The sequence below is a fragment of the Acomys russatus genome, chromosome 26 (assembly GCF_903995435.1).
Source record: "Acomys russatus chromosome 26, mAcoRus1.1, whole genome shotgun sequence".
Taxonomy (NCBI): Eukaryota; Metazoa; Chordata; class Mammalia; order Rodentia; family Muridae; genus Acomys; species Acomys russatus.
Window position 1 is genome coordinate 21,766,444 of NC_067162.1, and position 23,145 is coordinate 21,789,588.

General features: G+C 39.3%; 1 protein-coding gene and 1 non-coding gene across 9 annotated transcripts in view; both read right to left on the bottom strand.

Annotated features, from left to right (window-relative positions):
- Positions 1 to 23,145, bottom strand: part of Cnot1 (CCR4-NOT transcription complex subunit 1) — a 78,598-nt gene that overhangs the window by 31,016 nt on the left and 24,437 nt on the right. For 2 of the 8 annotated variants that reach the window (XM_051168955.1, XM_051168951.1), the window contains exons 11-24: positions 19,554 to 19,724; positions 18,627 to 18,754; positions 17,493 to 17,733; positions 16,154 to 16,273; positions 15,295 to 15,417; positions 14,434 to 14,585; positions 11,516 to 11,666; positions 9,981 to 10,182; positions 8,710 to 8,853; positions 6,557 to 6,681; positions 6,032 to 6,318; positions 5,167 to 5,245; positions 1,825 to 2,055; positions 1,225 to 1,365 (exon numbers count right to left, since the gene is read on the bottom strand). In XM_051168955.1, the coding sequence (XP_051024912.1) occupies positions 1,225 to 1,365; positions 1,825 to 2,055; positions 5,167 to 5,245; positions 6,032 to 6,318; positions 6,557 to 6,681; positions 8,710 to 8,853; positions 9,981 to 10,182; positions 11,516 to 11,666; positions 14,434 to 14,585; positions 15,295 to 15,417; positions 16,154 to 16,273; positions 17,493 to 17,733; positions 18,627 to 18,754; positions 19,554 to 19,724 (2,295 nt within the window). Of the gene's footprint in view, positions 1 to 1,224; positions 1,366 to 1,824; positions 2,056 to 5,166; positions 5,246 to 6,031; positions 6,319 to 6,556; positions 6,682 to 8,709; positions 8,857 to 9,980; positions 10,183 to 11,515; positions 11,667 to 14,433; positions 14,586 to 15,294; positions 15,418 to 16,153; positions 16,274 to 17,492; positions 17,734 to 18,626; positions 18,755 to 19,553; positions 19,725 to 23,145 lie in introns of all 8 variants that reach the window. The other 6 variants (XM_051168956.1, XM_051168952.1, XM_051168954.1 and 3 more) reach the window with 4 other exon arrangements.
- LOC127209717 (small nucleolar RNA SNORA50) lies at positions 11,116 to 11,250 on the bottom strand. Its single transcript, XR_007833228.1, has one exon. It is a non-coding gene; the product is annotated as a small nucleolar RNA SNORA50 (small nucleolar RNA).

Below are 23,145 nucleotides of genomic sequence, written 5' to 3' on the forward strand. Positions count from 1 at the left end.
TAGACGAGGCTGGCCTCGAACACAATGGTCCCCCTGCATCTACATCCCAACTGCTGGGATTAGAAATGTTTTATATATTTTTTTGTGTTTGTTTTTTTCAAGACAGGGTTTCTTCGTGTAGCCTTGGCTATCCTAGACTCACTTTGTAGACCAGGCTTGCCTCAAACTCACAGTGATCTGCCTGCCTGTCTCCCGAGTACTGAAATTAAAGGGGTGCACCACCACCGCCCAGCACGTATTTATTTCTTAAAGGCAGAGCTTCCTTATGCAATAGCTAAGGATGACTTCACTCGAACTCTTCACCTTTGGCCCTCATCTTCCCAAATGATAGTGTAACAAGCTTAAACCAAGAGGCACAGTATATTAAAGTCACACATTAATTTTTTTTAAAGGCAGGGTCTATGTAGCCTTAGGTGGCTTGGAACTCACAATGTAGACCAAGCTGGCCTCAAACTCACAGAAATCCTCCTGCCTCTATCTCACCATGTGTCATCATGCTCAGCCTAAAACCCTCTGTCATTTCAAAGTACTGGCTTAATATTTACTCTTAGAAGGCAAGCATCAATTCTTATGCTTTTTAAAGTTCTACCATACAATACTTGGTCTAATAAGCACTTAAAATAGTTTTCTGGAAGAAGATAAAACAAAATCTTCTTCCATCAAAGTTGGGCATGATGGTCCATACTTTTAATCCTAGCACCTGGGAGGCAGAAAGAATTTAGGGGCCATTCTGGTTAATATAATGAACTCCAGGCTGGCCAGGGCTACTTAATGAGAACTTGTCTCATTAAAAAAGGAGGGAGGGAGAAGAAAAAAACAAACAAAAACAAAAACAAAAAACTCCCCTTATTAGGAGAGCATGACATTATTCCAAAAATGATACAACTCACTGTGAAACAATATATATTGCTTAATTCCTACAAGAATAATATTTTCTTTAAAACAGGCATGCATCACCATTCCCAGCTAAAACCATACCTTTGAAACGGAGTTTGCTTTTGTTTTTAGACAGGACCTCTTACCATTAAATGGCAGAAAAGGCTGGTCGTGGTGGCGCATGCCTTTAATTCCAGCGCTCAGGAGACAAGAGTCAGGTGGGCTGCTGTGAATTCTGAGGCCAGCCTGGTCTACAAAGTAAGGGTTTTAAAAAGCAAAACAAAAAACAATGCCTTCATCCAACAGGGAAAAGGAGAGGCCACTTCATAAGTTGTTATATCATCTTACCTTCTGCGTCATATTTGACTGTGAGAGATTGTTGAAAATAAAAGCAATTTTCTCTTGAATGTTTTCTGGGGGTTCCACAATCCTCTCAGTTTGATCTGTGGCCACAAGCAATGTATCGATATTTGTTGTATTTATAGAAGGCTAGAAGTAATAAAATGCATTAAGTTAAAATAACTTGAGGTGTTTTCATTGGAAAATCCCAGAAAATAGAAGTGCTGGCAAGACAGCTCAGGATAAAAGTACTTTTCCAAGCCCAAGCCTGAGTCTCCGAGTCCCTGGGACCCACATGCCAGAAGAGAACTGACTCTAAGTTCTCTGACCTCCACATATACATCATGGCACACATATACACAAAATAAATAAGATAAAAGGTAATAAAACATTTTTAGAAATTATAGAGATTCCATTAGCATGAAAAATACACATGGTATAACTACATTGATAAGATAGAGCCATTACTGAATTATTATTACATGGTGGTCTCTGGGAAATACAGGGGAAAATGCTGATTTGATTTTTATGTTTACAATAAAACAGCAGGCCAATTATCTACTACATATTAAACCATCAGATCCTTGGAAAACAAAAAGACCTACTTACTGGCACATCTTTCTTAAAGCTGACTCCCGTTGGCTTGGTAACTGTAACTGTTTTAGCAACAGTTGTGGTTGTTGAGGTGGTTACCATTGTGTTAACCTGACCTGCAAGAGGAGCTTTTGCTGGAACCTGGGCCTGAGCCTGGGCCTGGGCCAGCGCAATACTTCCAGGGGTCGTGATAGAGCCCTGCATTTTCACAGGAGGATCTCGAGACTGTTGTCCGTACTCAATGTACTATATGGGCACAGAGGAAAACATTTTGAGGCTTCTTAACAGAAATGAAAACTTTTGCCTTATATGTCAATAAATAAATAAATAAGTAAATAAGTAAATAAATAAATAAATAACAATTTCAGTTTTCTTTTGGTCTGTTTCCTTTAATCCTTGTCCTATACCTGCACAAATACATAAGTGGATACCATGATCTCCTGTAAAGATAATGTATATTGAAATGCTTTCAAATAGCCTGGCAAAACAACTTTAAAAAGCAGTCTCAAGTATCACTAAATAAAATTCCTTAAACTCCCAGGACAGCCAAGGCTACCTACACAGAGAAACCCTGTCTCAAAAAAAAATAAAAATAAAAATAAATAAAATAAATCCAAACCAGTCATGGTGGTGCATGCCCTTATTCCCAGCACTCAGAGATGCGGGTGGACAGCTTTTGAGTTCAAGGACAGCATGGTCTACAAAGTAAATCCAGGACAGCCAAGGCTGTTACACAGAAAAATCAAAAAAGGAAAGGAAAAAACAAAATTCAAAACTTATGTCAAGCTACTTTTATTGAACTCCAGCATAAACAAATAATGCATCTCAGTAAGGCTCCTACTACAAAACAGAGAAGTACTGTAACTTCAAGACAGTTCAAGCATAGCCAACAACATAGTGGGCTTTTTCATTTTCAGATCTCAGTAAATTAAGAGGATTGGCATGGGATTCTCCTAATGTTGCCTCAAATCATTAACTGCATAACTAAAACCACCACACACACACATACACACTCTCTTTCCCCACCACCACTAAAATTTGTGCCAAAGTTGGGGGTCATCTTATATGCTGGCTACTTACATGCAGCTTGTTTCTCCCTGCTCCATATGTCTGGTGCATATAATGGGGGTTGCTGCGGCCAATTCCCCACTCTGTGCAGGGAATATGAAGCAGGAAGGAAGAGCAAGCTGCACACATCTTCCTGTACCTCAAGGAGAACATGAGTGTAGATTGGAGAGGCTCTCCACCAGAACCCGCCCATTCAACTAGGGTTGAGTATGGAGTGCGCCTTAAAGAGGCAGTATAGGCTGGCACTAGCTGCATGCCGGCATTTAATAAAGCGTCTGGCTGTCTGTGCCCTGCTTGCAAATAGACACATACCTGCTGCACAAGGTGTGGGTTGGAAGAGGGGTATCCTTATAGGGAGAGTACATTCTATATTTTAACTGGAGAAGTTTGGGTTGTTTTATAGGCCGGGTAGATAGATGATAAAGAGAACATCTTAATAACTAAAACATTGTGGCTGTGTGTGTGTGTTCTTTTAAGCAACCTCTCACTATGTAGCCCTAGCTGATTTAACTCAAGAGATCTTCTTGCTGGGTGTGGTGGCACATACCTTTAATGCCAGCACTCAGGAAACAGAGGCAGACAGAATGCTGTTGAGCTTAAGGTCAGCCTGGTTTACAAAGTGAGCCCAGGACAGTCAGGGATAAAACAGAGAAACCTTGTCAAGAGAGAGACCGGGGGGGTGGGTAATGTGAGAGATTTGCCTGCTGACAACTATTTGCCACTTAAAATTTTAAAGGTCATTTTCAGGCTAGAGGGTGGCTTACTGTTTGCTTAAAGCCAGGTGCAGGGGTACACAGCTTTAACCCCAGAAGTCAGAGAAGACAATCATGAGAATCTCAGTTTAAGACAGTGGCACCTTGTTTTATTAAAAGGTACTTGTCTTACAGGACCTTATTTGGTCCCTAGAATCACCAGCAGGAAGGCAGGAGCTTTTTCTTTAAAAAATTAAAAAAGTTTAGTTTTAATTTAATTTTTAATTAAAATATAATTATCACCTTCCTATGTAGTACCCTTGCATCTTCTCAAATTCAAGGTTTCTATTAACACACACACACACACACACACACACACACACACCTGCTCTGCCTACCTGCCTGGAGCTCCTCATCTTGGGGGCATGGGGGTAGTTCCCTTTTCCCACATTAGTCCATTGGGGTCTTATTATAGAGAAGTTATAAGATTTTAAATCTGATCATTCTTGTTCCTTATAATAGGGTTATAATCTACAGTATGAAAATTTTAACAATTACAATTGTAATAAAGATTAAACAATTTTAAAAATGACCAAATGCAAGCCAAAATCAACCACTAAAAGAGGTTCTCAAATTTTAAGAGTAGAAAAAATGGTCTGTATTATTTCCTAGGTCTATTTTTTTAGAGACTGAGACCCAGCAGTTTCTTCACTGCTGTAAATAAATTTTAATTACTGTTTCTTTGCTGAGTAATTTAAAAGTTTTAATATGTAAACTAACTTTGTGTAGTTTTGTTTTGGGGGGTTGTTTGTTTTTCTTCAAACAGGGTCAGACTATATAGCCTTGGCTAAACTGGAATTCAGTACATAGACCAGAACTCAAGCTGGCCTTGATCTGGCATCCACACACCCCAGCTTCCTAAATTGCTGGATTAAATGTGCATGCTACCATACCCCACTGTAGAGCAATTTTGAATTCCATTTGTTTTAGAAGCAGGCCTGTCTTGCATGTATATATATACACGCACACACACACACACACAAAGGATCACTGAGTGATCTAATTTCAAAAGCATCACCAGCTACAAGATCTAGTAAATGCCTTAGTTCAACCAAGAAAACAGCTCAAAACAGTTGCACACCATGAATCACGTTTTTTTTTTTTTTTAAATCTGGTCTATTATTGAGCCTAACCATAAGCAATAAACAATACATAGGTTGAGACCTTAGTCTTGGCATTGTGGCATTGTGCCTTTAATTGCAGCACTTAGATGTAGAAGTGGGGAAACTTTGAATTTTGAGATAGCCAAGGATACCTAGTAAACTCCTAGCAGCCAGAAGTACATAGCAAGACCATGTTTCAAATAAAACAAAACACAAAAGGGAAGTTATGGAGCCATGAGGAAAGAACATTTGCCCAGGAAGCCCAGAGAACTGCAGCTGAGTTCCAAGAATATATGTTAACATGCAGGAGAGAAGTGACTCCACATAGTTGTCCCGACTACCATGCAATAAAATTAAACTAAAAACCTTAATCTAAGCAACATTTCTCACAAATCTCCAAACTAATCAAAGGTGTTACAGATGAGAGCACTTACCTCCTGTAGATGATGTGGAAACTGCATAAAGTGACTAATCGAAGCCAAGTGCTGACAATACTGGGGATAGTCCTTCAATCTGTGCACCCCCCCCCAAAAAAAAGACTTGATCATTTCAAGTTAAGTATAGGGGGGAAAAGTTTCAGACACTACTATGTGAAAATCATTTCTCCACTGTTACTTTGAGGAGAATGCCAAAGGAAAGATCGCCACCCAAGAATGCTGCATGCATACAACCTCAGAACTTAACAATAGGAACACAAGTTCAAGGCTTACCTGGCTATGTCTCAAAATGAAAAAATTCAAAAACAAAGGGATAAACACTAAAATTGCTGGAGCTGGGGGTGGGGTGATGACAACTGACAGACGAGGACATGAACATCGCTCTGTATCAGAAAATAAAGCATTACCCAGGTATGGTCACACAGGCCTGTAATCCCAGCACTTGTGACTGTGAGGGAGAACTATAGAACTGTGGTTTCCAGGCCAAAATAAGAGATCCAATCAAAAATTTAAAGAGGATTCAAACTAATTACTATAAAATAAAACCATCCCTTCTGCTTTTAAAAGATGACATTTTAAGGCAGGTGGATGGCTGTGAGTTCCAGGCCAGCCTGGTCTACAAAGCGAGTTTAGGACAGCCAAGGCTACACAAAGAAACCTTGCCTCGAAAAACCAAAACCAAAACAAAACAAAAACAAACAAAAAAAGGCACTTTACTTCATCCAGACAATAGACTAGTAACATTTAATGTGCAACTGTTGCACTGTGTGTGATATATGCAGAATTAAGAAGGCTGAGAATGGAAGTTTTAGATAAGGGTTGGAGAGGAAGAAGGATGAAGTAGTTCAGTCTATTTACTTACCTATTTTTAAATCTATCTAGTGCAGCAATACCAAAATAATACATTTTGGATCCAAAAGGCTTTCGTAAGGCTTCAAGAACATATCGCAGGGCCAGACCCAATGCCATGTAAGTGACCAGTCCTTTTTCAATTATCCCACCAAACAGGCAGGCTGTTATATGTAATTCTTTATCAGGGTACTGGGGGAAAAAACGATATTCTTCAAATAAGTTCCTCAGCATACAGTTAAATACTTCTCGTTCCCTTTTTATAGTAGAGTCTTTAAATCTCTGTAGCATTTCTAATACCTAGAAAAGCAAGATAAACACAACACATAGTACAAGAAACTTTACCAAGAATCTTCTTTATATACTCTAATAGTAGACTTGCTAAGAAAGAAAAAAAAACAACAGAAACAACAAAAAACAACCCAGAGCTTAAAACAGACATTAAGATCTCAACAATACATAGAAATACTATAACCTTGAAAGGGCCCTTATTTGGAGTTTCTGAAACAGTAAGTAATTAGAAATCCTGAATACTCACCTCATCAACAGACATGGTTGGATGTGGTGGGTGATTATATATTCGCTGGAAATAGCTGTTTGCTTCATCATCTATCTCTTTACTAAAGTGCTGGTTTGCCTCTGGCCACACCTGAGACAAGTCGGCTGTTGGGAGGAAAAAGCTATCAGTATGCGTATTTAAGTCTTTCTTCAATGACCCCAGAAAGCTAGAGAGACTGATATGTTTCTAATGTGGGTTGGAGGGTGTTTAAAAAGAAAGCAAAGGTTCAAGTATCAAATGATGTTGCCAGGCAGATAAAGACTTCTAATAAATTGCTTTACTTAGTTCTACTACAGTGTTTTGTAAGTCATACTGCAGTAAGAAATTCAGTAGGTTACAACTCCTAACACATTTACCATTAACACATCCACTCATGACTCAGGGTTACCAAGTCTTTCCTGCTTTGTAATAAATACTTGATTTAACACAAAACATGAACACACATAGAGACAAAGCATGCTACAAAACATTAACATTCAGACAAACCTTTCACGCTAAGATTTTCAAGTAAGTTGGGTATTGTTATTATAATTATATAATAACTGTCATTATAATTGGGAGACAGGGTCTCTTCTACTACTACGATTGTTATTCTTATTACACAGGTTCTCAACTATGCATCCCTGGCTGCCCTGGACTTCAATATGTATCTCTGACTGGCCTTGAACTCCAGAGATCCTTGCATCTGCCTCTGCTTCAATTAATGGCTCGCACCAAAATACCCGTCCTGCATCCCGGCCCACTTCAATAAAGTGTTTTATTGTGTATGGGTGTTTTGCCTACAAGTATGTCTATGAATCATGTATATGTTCGGTGCCCTTGGAAACCAGAAGACACTGTTAGATCCCTAGAGTTACAGACAGTTGTAAGCTGCCATGTGGGTGGCTAAGAACCCAGAACTTCTGAACACAACTGTTGCTATTAACTGTCTTTTGTTTTTTGTTTGTTTAGTTGGTTTGGTTTGGTTTTTGGCCAGACCTTGCTTCTGCTTCTCCAGTGCAGGGATTACATGTGTACACAACTATACCGGCTCTGTCAGTTCTTCTATCATCAGTATTTACTCCCAGTAATAAGACAGAAATGAGTCAATCAACAATGCTGAAAGATGTGTAAGAATGGTTCTTCTTTTGGGCACTATTACCCTTAAAAAGTGGCCTTAAATTTGATCATCTCTATTACACAATGATATTTATGAGAAAATAAAATAACATGAGCCAGGAAGCTAATGTGCAATTTTCTTCAAAAACTTAACTAATCTGAATCAGGAATCTGAATTTTCTTCACTGTTTCTCCATTCATCCTGCCCCTGATGTCCTTCCCCTACTTGAGAAAGGGTCTCTCGAGACAGCTCTAGATGGCCAGGAACTCACTATATAGACCAGGTAGGCTGGCCTTATACTCAAGACATCCACCTTCCTCAAATTTTGGAATTAAAGGCATGTGACACCACGTCTGGGGTCCTGACTTCTTGAAAGCCACATCATTATGTCACATGTAAAATTTTTATAGCCGGGCATGGTGGTGCACACCTTTAATCCCAGCACTCGGGAGGCAGAGGCAGGCAGATCGCTGTGAGTTCGAGGCCAGCCTGGTCTACAAAGTGAGTCCAGGATGGCCAAGGGTACACAGAGAAGCCCTGTCTCGAAAAACCAAAAAAAACCAAAACCAAAACCAAAACCAAAAACAAAAAAAAACACTCCAATTTGTTTTTTCCTTTCCCATATCTATTGTTTCTCTCGTGGTAACACCCTGAAGACACCTCTTAAAATTTTTGTTTTGGCAATCCAGAGTACAGGTGGAGTGATAGCTCTAGTTTAATTAATTTAAACTTGTTTGTTCCCACAAGTCTAAGGACATGCACGATCCCATAATGACTCTATTATCAACATAAAAGTCAATGTTTCTGTCTATACGTATTTTTTGTTTTGTTTTGTTTTTTGTTTGTTTTGTTTTTTGAGATAGGGTTTCTCTGTGTAGCCTTGGCTATCCTGGACTCGCTTTATAAATCATGCTGGACTCAAACAGTGATCCACCTACTTCTTCCTCCCTGGGTGTGTCTATATAATTCTAAGGCCAACACAAAAAAAGGCTATCAGTCACACTTCACAATCACAGACAACACTACCACTTACAAGGTTTCATCTTACTCTGCTGGAATGTAGGCTGGTTGAGTCCAGAGGTGCCCAGTTTCCTCTGTACAAAAGGGTCATTGTTCACTGCAGGAAGTCCAAGGGCCCCAGTTCCTATACCGGTCAGGCTTCCTGTGCCAAGACCACCTACTAGAGAGAATGAAGGCAGCCAGAGGTTTAGTCAGTACATCTCCACTTCAAAGGAAATTAACTTATTGTGGGCACAGGATGTATAATATGAGGACATGTGTGCCATGAAACCAGTGTGAAGGTGAGAGGACAAATTTGGAATTGTTTTTCTCCTTTACATGCATGGGTTCAGAGGATCAAACTTACAACTCCAGGCACTTGGGGTCAAGAGCCATTTCGCCGGCCTCATCATTTATAGTATTAAATTCGTAATTTTAAAGTGTACGTTCTCAAAGAATATACCAACTTACTCAAGATTATTACCATGATTAAAATTAAAGAATTTCAAGTAATCATTTCACAGCCCTCATGAGTCAGGATTTCTTTATTCTTCTCAACTTTAACCCCCAAATTAACAAGTAAACAACAACAAAACCACAAAGCCAATAGTTACATCTGTGTGAGGAAGGCTTTAATAAGTAAGCCCAGTAGTTTCAGTTTAAATAAATCATTCATCAGGTCTAGAGCAAGACAGCAATAATAAATACTTAGGTCACTTTATCATATTTCATTCCTTGGGTTTTAGAACACAACAGATGTATAAGGAGAAAAATATAAACTTTACTTCACTGTAAAATTACAAATCAACAATATTGAGAAGAAATTAAAAAGGTTTTAAAGATATACCAATATTTTCTATGTAGCTAGAGTACAAGTCAAATAGAACAAAAGCTTAAATTTAGTGTACACAGTCTTTTCTATCTTAATGATTCACTCATAAGGCTAAATTCACAGTTAGCCTGTGACAGGCCCATTATTTAATCCCAGCGCCAAAAACTAACATAAAATGCAACAATAACTAAGTGACCAACATATAAACCGTATTACTGTTTGGTAAAACAGAATCCTTCTTATACTAACTCAACTGACTTTTCTATAATAAAATCCTAATCACTTATTTCCATTAAAAGGAACCAAATTAAACAGGATGTTTCATTCTCCCCAACTTGGGGTATTAACACACATAGCTTTCACATTTTGCTATAAGTACCATTCTTTTACCAGTCACAAAGTATTTAGCACACACTAACTAGGCACAATACAATTTATAAAAATAATCCTAACTGTACCCAACTTCCCCTTACCTGGAAGCTGTGATGAAAGTCCTCCAATACCACTGAATGCGGTTGTTTGATTTGGGGTTGAAAGTGGCGGGAATGCTTTTGCTGGTGACTGGGGGGTACTGAACGCAGAACCCAAATTTGGAGGAAACCCCTGCATACTCTGGGTGTGAGGGGCAGTTGAACCACCTATACTAAGAGACGCCATTCCAGCAAGAGAGTCAATCTAAAAAAAAAAAAGTAACAATGCATCATACATGTTTTGAAGAAAGGCAAATATGGTATAGTAAGTCACAGTAAAACACATCTTCGTATTTTCTTTTTAAAGATTTATTTATTATTTATACAGTCTTCTGCCCACATGGATGCCTGCCCACCACAAGAAGGCACCAGATCTCATTACTGGTGGTTGTGAGCCAACACGTGGTTGCTGGGAATTGAACTCGGGACCTTAGAAGAACAGATGGTGCTCTTAGCCTCTGAGCCATCTCTCCAGCCCCAACATCTTCATATTTAAACAGTATCAAGTCTGCTAGTCATTTTTCATACTATATAAGAAATAAGTTTAAAGAAATAAACCCTGCCATAATGTACCAGAGCCATAGGAAACTACAAAACTAACAGTATTAAGTCAGAAATAATTTTAACCGGTTTTTACTTACAACACAGTAAAGTATTAAAATTTGTCCTTAAATTAAAACACATCAGATTTTATAATTTTTAGCATTCAAAAAGATCATCTGTGATTTTTAAAAGAAATGGCAAAAACCAAATGTGCTATTCAGAGTTTTTTTTTTTTAAATATCTGGTACAGCTGGTGGTGCATGCCTTTAATCCCAGCACTCGGGAGGCAGAGGCAGGCGGATTGCTGTGAGTTCGAGGCCAGCCTGGTCTACAAAGAGAGTCCAGGATAGCCAAGGCAACACAGAGAAACACTGTCTCAAAAAACAAAAAACAAAACAACAAAAAATCTGGTACAACCCCACACCTTCATGAGTATGGGAAATGACAAGCAAATGTCTTATAAAGTGGACACTGAAGAGTCTCTAAGTGCTTCTCCTTGCGTCAACCCCAACCTGCCATTTCAGTGCATCTCACACTGATGATGTCAAATGTTTTTCCAAAAGAGAATGTGGTCGGCGATGTCAGGGAGTAACTTAAATGTACCTTGCTTTTAAAAGAGCAGTTCAGTTGAGACCTGAAGAGCCCAGTTATAGAAAGTTGTTATGCTCTAGTACTGTTGTTTGGCCCGTGAAGCTACAAACGAGACACATCAGATTCAAAGACAGTGCTTATTTTTTCAAGAGTCTAATTGTAATTTTAAACAGAAGCCCTCTTCATTTGACCTAAATAAGTGGTTTTATATCTTTCCTCTCAGTCATTTTCTATTTGATTATTAAAGTCTATTCTCAGTTATAATGCCTATGGAAGGATCGCCTTTAAAATACACCACACATGCAGGTATCTAAAGTATAGTAAGATCAGGCTGTTATTGAAGAAAGTCTGGCCTATTCTGAATCTATGAACAAATAAAGATGAGAAGTGTAGCATTTCATTACCTGAACAGGAGAAATTGCATCTAAGCTGCTAGCACTAGGAGGGCGACCTTTTGGCATAACTCCAGGTGGTGGCTGTCTGGCTTTATTCATTACATTACTGCAATTGGCTACCATGGTGAGGATGGTCTCTGATAACTCCTGAGAAACACTCCTACAAGAAGAAGAAAAATGAAATATGTGCTTGCCGTTTCCCAGAATGCCAAAAGATACCAATCTGATCATCTCATAGCATATTCTGGAACATATGGCTTGGCTCCAGCTGTATAGATCAACCCTTGTATCTGCTATTTACCACCAAGATTTTGAATCCTAGGTTATTCAACTACTGAATAAAAATGTTTTATTAGTGGCATTAGGAAATGAATCTCAGCAGTCAGGAAGCTCAAGCAGAAATACTTCTTGAACCCAGGAGTTTAAGACTAGCCCAGTTGACAAAGCAAGACCTTGTTTCTTTAAAATGTAATAGCAACAATACTCACAAAACTTAGGAAAGCACTTATCAATTCAATGGAGTCAACCGTACAACTAGACAAATACAGCATAATATCCCTCAATTCTATAGCATACTGCAAAATACCATGTGACATTCTTAACATTTAATAGTAAGATACAGGGGCTAACATCCAAAATCTTACTAACATAAGAGATCACATAGCAAGAGAATAAAAGACAAAACCACATAATAATCTTACCAAATAGCAAAAAGGTCTTTGACAAAACCCTTGCTTAATAACCACACAACTCAAACTAGAAAGAACTGCAGTCCTCAGACCACAGTATTCTGAGTAAAGATGGCTCCTTTAGGGGTTAGAGGCCAGTCTGTGCAATATAGTTGAGACTTTTCTCAAATGCCAAAAAGCAAAAGGGGAGGGGGGAAAGGGGGAAAGAGACAAATACAAAGCAAAAACCTAGAAGACAGAGGGAATTCAGGATGAAAAGGGAACCCTGTGAAACCCCACAGCTATCAACATGGTAAAGCATTTAACAAGATCAGGATCAAGAAAAGAATGTTCCATTCTCACCATTTAAGAGTAAGAAATGAAGAACAGGGGCTGGAGAGATGGCTCAGAGGTCTGCTATTTCAGCGGTCCTGAGTTCAATCCCCAGCAACCATGTGGAGGCTCACAACCACCTATACCCTCTAAGGCCCTCTTTTGGCATTCAGGTGCACATGCAGATACATAAAATAAAATATGAAAGAAAGAAGGGAGAAAAATGAAAATCACTCGGATTAGAAAATCTGGAAAGTCAGGCCGGGCAGTGGTGGCGCACACCTTTAATCCCAGCACTCAGGAGGCAGAGGCAGTGGGATCGCTGTGAGTTTGAGGCCAGCCTGGTCTACAAACCAAGTCCAGGACAGTCAAGGCTACACAGAGAGACCCTGTCTCAGGAGAGAGAGAGAGAGAGAGAGAGAGAGAGAGAGAGAGAGAGAGAGAGAGAGAGAGAGAGAGAGAGAGAGAGAGAGAGGGAGAGAGAGAGAATATATCTGGAAGCACAGACCTTTGATCCCAACACTTAGAAGGTCTGGTCTATAGAACTAGTTCCAGGACAGGCGGGTTACACAGAGAAATCCTATCTCAAACAACAACCAGGAAGGAGGAAGGAAAAACTAGGAAGCTATCGACTGTATAGATAACACCATCTTCTATAAAATACCCAGAGATAAATGTGGAGGTAGGTAGGGAAGCTGAGATAGTGCCTGCTGACAAGCCAAGTCTAATGACCCAGTTTAATCCTGGAACCTACATGTTGGAAGGAAAGAAATAACTCCAGAAAGTTGTCCTTTGACCTTCCTCCCATTAAATACACACAAGTGCAGTGCATTCAGGTGCACATGCAGATACACACAAACTCTTAATAAAATTGTTTAATCATCAAAGAAGTACAAGGTTTGTATTTTGAAAATATATAACTAAACAAAATAGACAAAAGAACTGACATCCCAGATACATGAGCTGGAAGTCTTAGTTTTATTAGAACGGCAACTTACCTATTACCCTATTTTCTACAAAAATGAATCTCATACATCACTCCTAGACAAATCTCAATTCATTTGCTTTAAAATAGTCCTGCAAAGCTTGACTATGAGCTAAAGATGAAACACAGCTAAAGATGACACCCAGAGTCAATTTGCAATTCTACAGGAAATGTACCAACTACACCTGAAAGTCACATAAAAATTCAAGGTACTTTGAAAAGAAAGTTGGAAGGCTCTTAATTATCCTCAATTTCAACTGAAAGGATGCTTTAATTTAGACATTATGATTATAGCAATAAGGAGTCATATATGTATTTCAAGACAGAATTAAGAATCCATAAATAAGCCCATACAACATAAAGAAAGTCATTATTTTCTACAACACACTGTTAAGTAACTCAGGACTTAAAACCAACAGATTCGCCAGGCGTAGTGCCCCCATCTTTAATCCCAGCACTTGGGATGCAGAGGTAGGCAGATCGCTGTGAATTCGAGGCCAGCCTGGTCTACAAAGCAAGTCCAGAGCAGCCAAGGCTACATAAAGAAACCCTGTCTCAAAAAAAAAAGAAAAGAAACAAACAAACAAATTCTCATTCCCGACCCCCTCTCTTTTGAGACTAGGTCCCACTATTCTCCCTGGATGGCCAGGAACTCACAGAGATCCACTTGACCTTAGTCCCACAAGTGTCATTTTCTTTCAAAGCTCACTTTCTCCAAAACATTAGTCATTAAACTTACATTTTTGATTGGTTGTCTTGGTTTAGATAGGGTCTTTCCACATAGCCCTGAGGACAAGAACTCAATCACGAAGACTAAAGCTGGCCTTAAACACATTATGATCTATCAGTCTCTACCTCCTGAGTGGTGCAATTATGGATATAAACCACAGCACGCCTAGCCCAATACAGTCATTTCCAAACATTCCCCAGCATATTCTTACCCTGCACAAGCCTGTAGACAAGCCAACATTGTTGCTAGAGTTTCAGCAGGAAGCTGAGCACTTTTGGGCTGATCTTTCTCTGGAGCAAGTCCACCCAAAATAGAAGGGCACCTTCTCTTTAAAAAAGTCATGCACGCTTGTATAAAAGGCTCCTAAAAAAGAAAAGTGCTTCAGTGTATATGTTTATTTTACATGTTTTCAAATTGAAGAAATACACATAGCGAACTACCATCTACAATAGATGACATTTTAGATGTCATCTTAAAGGGGTACACTTCTTGGGATAGGCATTTGACTCAGAGGTAAAGCAATGGCCTAGCATGCACCAGGTCATGGGTTTGACCCCCAGCAACATCTTTTGTTTTGTTTTCTAAGACATTTTAGCCATTAATATTTTTTTTTGTTTTTGTTTTTAAGATCTGTGTATTTATTATATACACAGTGTCTGCCTGCATGTACACCTGGTGCCAGAAGAGGACAGCAGATCTCATTATAGATAGCTGTGAGCCACCATGTGGTTGCTGGAAATTGAACTAAGGACCTTTGGAAGAACAACCAGTGCTCTTAACCTCTAAGCCATCTCTCTAGTCCCCACTAATTTTTTTTTTTTTAAATGACCAATTCCTTTTTATTTTCCTTTAGACATTTTAGCTACCAATTTTTTTAATTTTTAAATTTTATTTTTTTGAATGGTTTTTAGAGACAGGGTTTCTCTGTGTAATAGCCTTAGCTGTCCTGGACTCACTTTGAAGACCAGTGTGGCCTTGAACTCTGCCAAGTGATGGGAGTAAAGGCATGCACCACCATGCCCAGCGGCTACCAATTTTTTAAAGAAACAAGCAATTCCAGCATACTGCTTACCCCATGTTCTCTTATTTTATCTGTTAGCCACTTGTCAAGTTTGAGGTATTCACGCCGTGAAGCAAGTGCAGCAAGGTCAATAACAAAGGCAAATGGAGTGCCATTTAGCAGCATAGACAAGGCCTAAAGTAAAACATTTACAAAGTCAAGTAATTGTCATTTCTGTTTTAACATGTCTATTAAACAAAACATCTACTATTTTCTTGGTCAGTGTTTTAAAAGGATGTGCTCAGTTTAGAATTAAGGCCCCATTTAAAATGTCAACTCATGCCTGCCTTCATAATTAAACTACATGGCTCTTTCTCAATTAACAATATCAAGAGCAAAGCAAGAAGATTACAAGTAATGACATGACCCTTCTCTACTTTTTAGAATTCACATGGAAGCTTAATATACCTAAACACAATTATATCATTTATATTAACAGTGATGATACTTAGGATAACAAAAGGACCGTAATAAATTTTCTACAGTTGGAATTAACCTATTTTCTACAAAATTATATTTCATAGATTACTCATGACCAAAGCTTAATCATCACCTGCTTTAAAAAAAAAAAAAAAAAAAAAAAGTCTTGCAAGGAAAAAAAATCAAACAAACAAAAAAAAACATGTCTAAGACTTTGATGTGCAATTCTAAATACCACCAAAACAAACAAACCAGCCTTTAATTAAGACAGACCAACCAAAAAGGTTATGTTTACCTATCTGCAACTATTCTTTGTTACCTTTCAATGTACAAAAATTCTAAATCTTAATTCAAATAAGCTAGTTACATGTAAATTACACCTAACACATGTATATTGCATAAAATGTGTTAAGCATTAGTAAACCGCTGTCATGTGTTCCTCTGAAGTCACCTTCAAGTCCTGGGCCACGTCAAGTATTCGAGACAATTTGGCCTGATCATATTGCTCCCCTCTCATGTACCATTCTGCCATTGCATGCATTATAAGTTGGCGAATTGATGGAGACTGTCCCTAAGAAAAGAGGAGGGAAGGTTAAATGGCAACCGTGCAAGCCATTTGATAAGTATTGCTACAAATGCCTAGCTAATTTTCAATGTTCTATTTTGAAAGAAAAAAAAAGTATCAATACAAAAACTAAGCTCAGGCTCGAGCACTACGTAATTATGGAAACATTCTTTTTATCTTTACATCTTCCCAAACCTAGTCAACTAATAAAAAAAATTGTTTTCCTATGAGCATGAGTCTGCTTATTCATTTTTAAACATAAAGTACAATAGAATAAGCTAAACTCATGTGTGCCTAACATTTCAGCATGCAGTATGTGAAGTCAAGAGTTCATGACTACTCTGAGCTTAGTGTTTGTATCTGATGCATGAAAAGACTAAAATGACTCACAAAAAAAATCTTTAAGGCAGGTTTACTTGGCAAAGTAGCACAATCCTATAATCCTAACACTCAAGAGTCCCAAGGCCAGGCAGAGATGCTTTTTTCCTTAGCAGGGTATGGGGGCATAAGGAGATTTACTTGGCAAGTACAGCCAATAAAATTAGAGGTGAAGGAATAGAGAAATGGCTCAACAGGTAAAAAGAAGTGCTTGCTTTCAAAACATGAGGATCTAAGTCTAGATCCCAGCACCTACAAGAGTGGAAACAGGAGGTTCACTGGGCGTGCTGGCTACCAGCCTAGCTCTAGGTTGAAGGGAGAGAAAGAGCAGGATAGGACACCCTAGCCCTATGAACGCATGTACACTAACAAGAGACTATGTATTTTTTTTAAAAAACTAGTTTTGCAATAAAAATCAAATGTTCTACTTAGGAAAGATATAAATTCCATTTAAAGCTATCTTTGAGCTGGGAATAATATAGTTAACTTGCTAGAGTGCTTCCTTATACACTCGGCCATCTTGCTACATAGTGATTTCCAGTCCGGCTTGGGATATAGTGACTTTTGACTCCAAAACAAAAACAACGATTCATTTGTGACTTTCCTGATTTATCACAGTCAGTAATCTTATGTGGTTTTCGGATTCATTTATTTAGAGGACACTGGCTATGCTAGAACTGGAGGGAGCTGTTGTGCGGATACTGGGAACTGAACCCAGGTCCTCTGCAAGTAGAACACAAGCACTCTTTTAACTGCTGAACCATCACTCTCTAGCCTTGAAACACTGAGATCTTAAAGAATGTCAATAACTGAAATGGAGAACTAATAAAAAAATTACTTTTCTTACCTGCCCATGCCACGCATAGTGCAAAATAATGGCAGAGTTAGGATGGTTTCCAAGGAAAATTGGCATCAAGGTAGAGATGAGTTCGTGGCGTAATGTGTGCCAGGAGGTGTTGATTTGTAGTAAGGCCAATACCAACATGTCTGGACAGTGCTTGATAGGGAAGCTGAAGAGTTGTTTCACTTGCTCATACTGACCAACCTCTGCAAGCCTCAGCAGAGACTCAATCAAATCCAAGCTTTTCCTAACAAGAATGAAGAAAGATGCTTGGTCACTGAAAATTGCATTTCTTTTTTTTTTAATATTTATTTATTTATTATGTTATATATACACTGTTCTACCTGCAGGCCAGAAGAGGGCACTCGATCTCATAGATGGTTGTGAGCCACCATGTGGTTGCTGGGAATTGAACTCACGACCTCTCCAAGAGCAGTCAGTGCTCTTAACCACTGAGCCATCTCTCCAGCCCATTAACTGCTTTTCTTAAAATGCTTTTTTTTTGGGGGGGGGGGGGAGAGGGGGGAATGGGGGAGGGCTAGGCACTGAACCCATGTCCTCGGAAGTACTTTATCAATGAGCTGTGTCTCTAGCCTTAAAATTCACTCCAAAGCAAGCGATATCAGCTATAGAATAAAACCACATAAATCACATTTCTACCATGCCTTGATATAGTGGCTGCTATAAATTTTTTAAAAGTACACGTTGTTGGGGTTATAGCAAGGGAGGAAAACACTTGTCTAAAATGTTTAAAGTACTTGGGTTCATGAATATGTTGTGTATATTAGTGGGAAGGGTACATGCCACTATGCCTATAGATTAATTTAAAACTGCATAATCAGGCCAGGCTTGGTGGTGCAAGTCTTTAATCCCAGTACTCGGGAGGCAGAGGTGGGCTGACTGATGTGAGTTCAAGGCCAGCAGGGTGTACAGAGCCAGTCCAGGACAGCCAATTTGATTTGAGCCAATGAGACTTAAATATAGAAAAGACCTAAAGATCAGACTCAGAAGAACCAAATTTTATCTAATAACAATGAAACCTAAAAAGAATTTATTCAACTTCATTAAAAATAAATTTTCCTTTAATTTTGTTAATAGTGTTACTTATCAATATGAGCTTTGTATATCAAGAGTGTTTACCATGTGGCAATTTCTCGATTGTCATCCTCTGGTGGTGCTTTCAAAATATCAGTGGAAACAGTATGACAGGGGTAGTCAGCAAAGCAGAAGACCTCTGGGTTTATCAGGGAATGCTGGATGAAGGAGAGCTAGAACAAAAGACAAAGTCCTTATTGCCATAAAGAACTAGGTAGGGATGCTGCAAAAATAAGAACCACTTTCATGATGTTAATCTGGGGCTGGATAATTACCCTTCAAAAGGGGGAAAGGGAGCATGGTAGCATAAGCCTGTAATCTCAGCACTCAGGGAGGAAGAGGCAGGTTGATCACTCTGAGTTTGAGGCCAGCCTGTTCTACAAAGCAGGACAGCCAGAGCTACACAGAGAAATCCTGTCTTGGAAAAAAGAAGAGGAAAGGAGATGTTTGCCCTTTGAATAGCAGATAGTTCAGAAAGAGAAAATAAAACGATCTTGGGAAGCTGGACATGGTTGCACATGCCTTTAATCCCAGCACTCAGGGAGGAAGAGGCAGGTGGATCTCTGTGAGTTCAAGGCCAGCCTGCTCTACAAGATTCAGGACAGCCAAGGCTACACAGAGAAACAAAACAAAAACAAAAAAAGGGAAGCTGGGAGTGGTGGCAGAGACAGATGGATTGCTGTGAGTTTGAGGCCAGTCTGGTCTACAAACCAAGTCCAGACAGCCAAGGCTACAAAAAGATACTCCGTCTTGAAAAAAAGGTCTTGTGATATAAACTTCAAATTAGAAAAGTTTGACTGCTACACCTCGAAGAATTCTGATCAGTTCTAAAAGGGTGAAAATATAAATATAAACCAGATGGCAAGCCACACTTCCCTGAGCTATGCAAAGTAAGTTATTGCAATCAATGGGTAAACTGCCCTAACATAAGAATTATTGTTTCTTCATCCTGTAGCTAAGCATCATTCCTACCTGGCCTTCTGCATGTTTCCACGGCCTATATATAAAATCCACTGGAAATACTTCCATGCCCAGGCCCCTCTGAATGCCATAAACCACATTGTGAAGTCCTTTGCTGTCACGAATTTGAAATCCAGGATGGTCCAGTTCATAAGTCACTTCCTTAAAATTCAAACTTGGGTTCTGAAAGGATAAAGCCAATTCAAAGTAGAAGACAAATATGGGTAAATATTGCTGCTTTGGCCAAGTTAAAATAATTCTAAAACAGAGTATTCTATTTAGAATATCCACCAAGAACAAAGATGTTTATAGAGTTTTTTGTTTTGTTTTGTCTTTTCCCAGACTGGGTCTCACACTTTATTAAAAAATTTCAACCTTGCCTAGCCTAGAACTCACTATTTGACCAGGCTTGCCTTGAACAGCCGGACTGAAGGTGTGCACCAGCACAGCCAATTCCTTACAAGACTTGACTGTGGACTGGAGAGATGGCTCAGAGGTTGAAGCACTGTCTGCTCCTCCAGAGGTCCTGAGTTCAATTCCTGGCAACCACATGGTGGCTTACAACCGTCCATAATGAGATCTGATGCCCTCTTATGGCAAGCTGGTACACGTGCAGGCAGAACATTGTATACATAATAAATAAATCTTAAAAAGTAAAAAAAACGATTTGAATATATAAACCTCAAAAAACAGTCAACCAAACATTATTGATGCATTATCTGCTTCCAAACTAAAATACAATGAAAAAGATGCAAAAAATAAAAATAAAAAATAAAACCACAGGCCTATTTCTGGTAATGCTGCCAATTTCTCAAAAATAGCCTTCCTGAAGCCTATGTATGTGTATGGGTTTTAAATTCAGTGTTATTACAAGTCTACATGAATAGGGGGTAGAAAGTTGGTTCAGTAGTTAAGAGCAATAGCTGTTCTTCCAGTGGGCCTGGGTTTAATTCCCAACACCCACATGGCAGGTCACAAGTGTCTATTACTGCAATTCCAGGGATTCTGACACACATACATGCAGGCATAACATCAATGCACATAAAATAAAAGTAAATAATCAAGTCTAATGGATAAAAGCAAACAAACTATTAAAAATTAGCTGGGTAAGGCAGCACCTTTATAATTTTAGCACTCAGTAGGCTGACACGGGAAGACCCTGAGTTCCTACTCAGCCTGTGCTTCAGTGAAGACCCTGCCTCAATGATACCCCTTAACTGAACCTAGAGCCTCGTTCATAAGAGGTATGACTCTATCGCTGAATTATATCAACAATCCTATTAAAGACCTTTTAAATTAAAAAAAAAAAAAGGATTTTCTTGAGATTTTTATTTTCTATGTATTTCACTTGGATCTATGTGTATGTGCCATGTTTATGCACCATGTCCATGCTCAGTTCCCATCAAGATCAAAAGAGGGCATGAACTGGTGTTACAGACAGTTGTGAGGCACCATGTGAGTGCTGGGAACCTGAAAGAACAGCAAGTACTCTAAACCTCTAAGCCTAAGCCGTCCCTCCAGCTCCCTTTAAAATAAAATAGCCTACATAAATGCCCTTTAAAAGGTCTAACAAGCAACGTATGGTGGTGCTCATCTGTATAATCCCAATACTCCAGAGGTAGAAGCAAGCCAGACTGGTCTTTATAGGAAGCACCAGGAGAGCCAGGGCTACCCATACTGAGAAGACAGTCTTTAAAAAGGAAAAAGAGCCGGGTGTGGTGGCACATGCCTTTAATCCCAGCACCTGGGGAGGCAGAGAGATCAATGTGAGTTCAAGTCCAGTTCAGGAAAGCCAGGGCTACAGAGAATCCTTCTTTCAAAGAAATAAAATATAAAACAAAAAAAAAAAAAAAAAAAAAAAAAGGGGGGGGGGGGTGGATTGTCAGGAAGAGATGACAGACAAAAACACCAAACAACAAAAACAAAAGTCTAACAATAAATTATATACACTTTTAACCTAATCCTTCACAATCAATCCCCAGTCCCTTGAGGTCCACTGCATTTTTGTCTTTTCATTTTGCAGTGCTAGGGATCCACCCAGGAGCTTTGCTTCTCCTAGACAAGTGCTCTAGTGCTAACAACTGCTACAACCATACTTTTTCTTTTCACACTGCAATCTTACTATGTTTCGGTAAACAAATACATGCCTTTGTGTTACATCTGTAGTACTTAGTACAGTGATATACTACATGGGTTAGGTGGGGTAAGAGGACAAGTGCTCACTAGCAGGACTGTTTCTCCTTGATTTGTATTTTATTAGTACACTATTCTGATTGCACAGTGACAAAATTACTTGATGAACCAGCTCTCAGAGTATTGCTCCTTGTTGATCAACACCCAACTACTACTAAGAAATGTGACAAAGGAGTCTAGGTCATGATAGGCAATTTAAGAAACCATCAAAAGCAGAGCAGTGGTGGCACATGCCTTTAGTCCCAGCAATCGGGAGGCAGAGGCAGAGGCAGGTGGATCTCTGTGAGTTCTAGGGCAGCCTGGTCCAGGACAGCCAAGGCTACACAGAGAAGGCCTGTCTTGGAAAAAAGCAAAAAAGGCAGGCTGGAGAGATGGCTCAGAGGTTAAGAGCGCTTGTCTGCTCTTCCAGAGGTACTGAATTTAATTCCTAGCAACCACATAGTGGCTCACAACCATCTATAATGAAATCTGGTGCCCTCTTCTGGTGGGCAGTCACACATGCAGACAGAGCACTGTATACTTAATAAATCTTTAAAAAAAAAAAAAGTTAAAGGCCGGCCTGGTCCAGAACACCCAAGAGAACACAGAGAAGCCCTGTTTCAAAAAACCAACAAAACAAAAACAAAAAAAGTAAAGGGTCACAAAGATTGAGAACCACTATGCTAAGGGGATATCTCAGCTCCAAGTCTAAGCTTGTGTGTTCACATCCCCTAAACCCATGTGTAACAAAGCAGGGCATGATGGTGCCCATGCACTCCTTTGATCCAAGCACTCTGGGAATGTGGAATAATTCCAGTGCTGAGGAAAGAGTCCCTAGAACTCATTAGCCAGGGAACCTAGCCAAATTGATGACCTCCAGGCACAAGAATCCTTATCTCAACTGGCAGGGTGTGGCATGCCTTTAATCACAGCACTCAGAAAGGCAGAAGCAAGTCAGATCATTATGGGGCCAGCCTGATCTACAGAGTGAGTCCAGACAGCCAAGCCTGAAGAAGCCCTGTCTCAAACAAAACAAAACAAAAATGCCTTGTCTCAAACAACAGGATGAAAGGCTAGAGAAATAGCTCAGGAGAATCCCTAGAAGTCTGCACTACGCAGACAGGTGTAGGCAGCAGCAAACAAACAAACAAAAAAATGTGAGATTGTGTCTCAGACAAGATGGAAAGCAAAGACTGACACTTAAGGTTGTCCTCTGATTTCATTTGCAAGTCTGTATTCATGCACACACAAATGTGAAGAATGATCAGATTGGTGTAAATTCAGGGCCAGGCTTGTCTATGAAGTGAGTTAAGGACAGCAAAGGCTACATAGAAAAGGAACTCAGCCTTAGGAAAAAAAAAAAACCAACCAACCAAACAAACAAACAAACAAACAAAAAAGGAAAAATAAATAACTGGAGTTAAAACCCTCT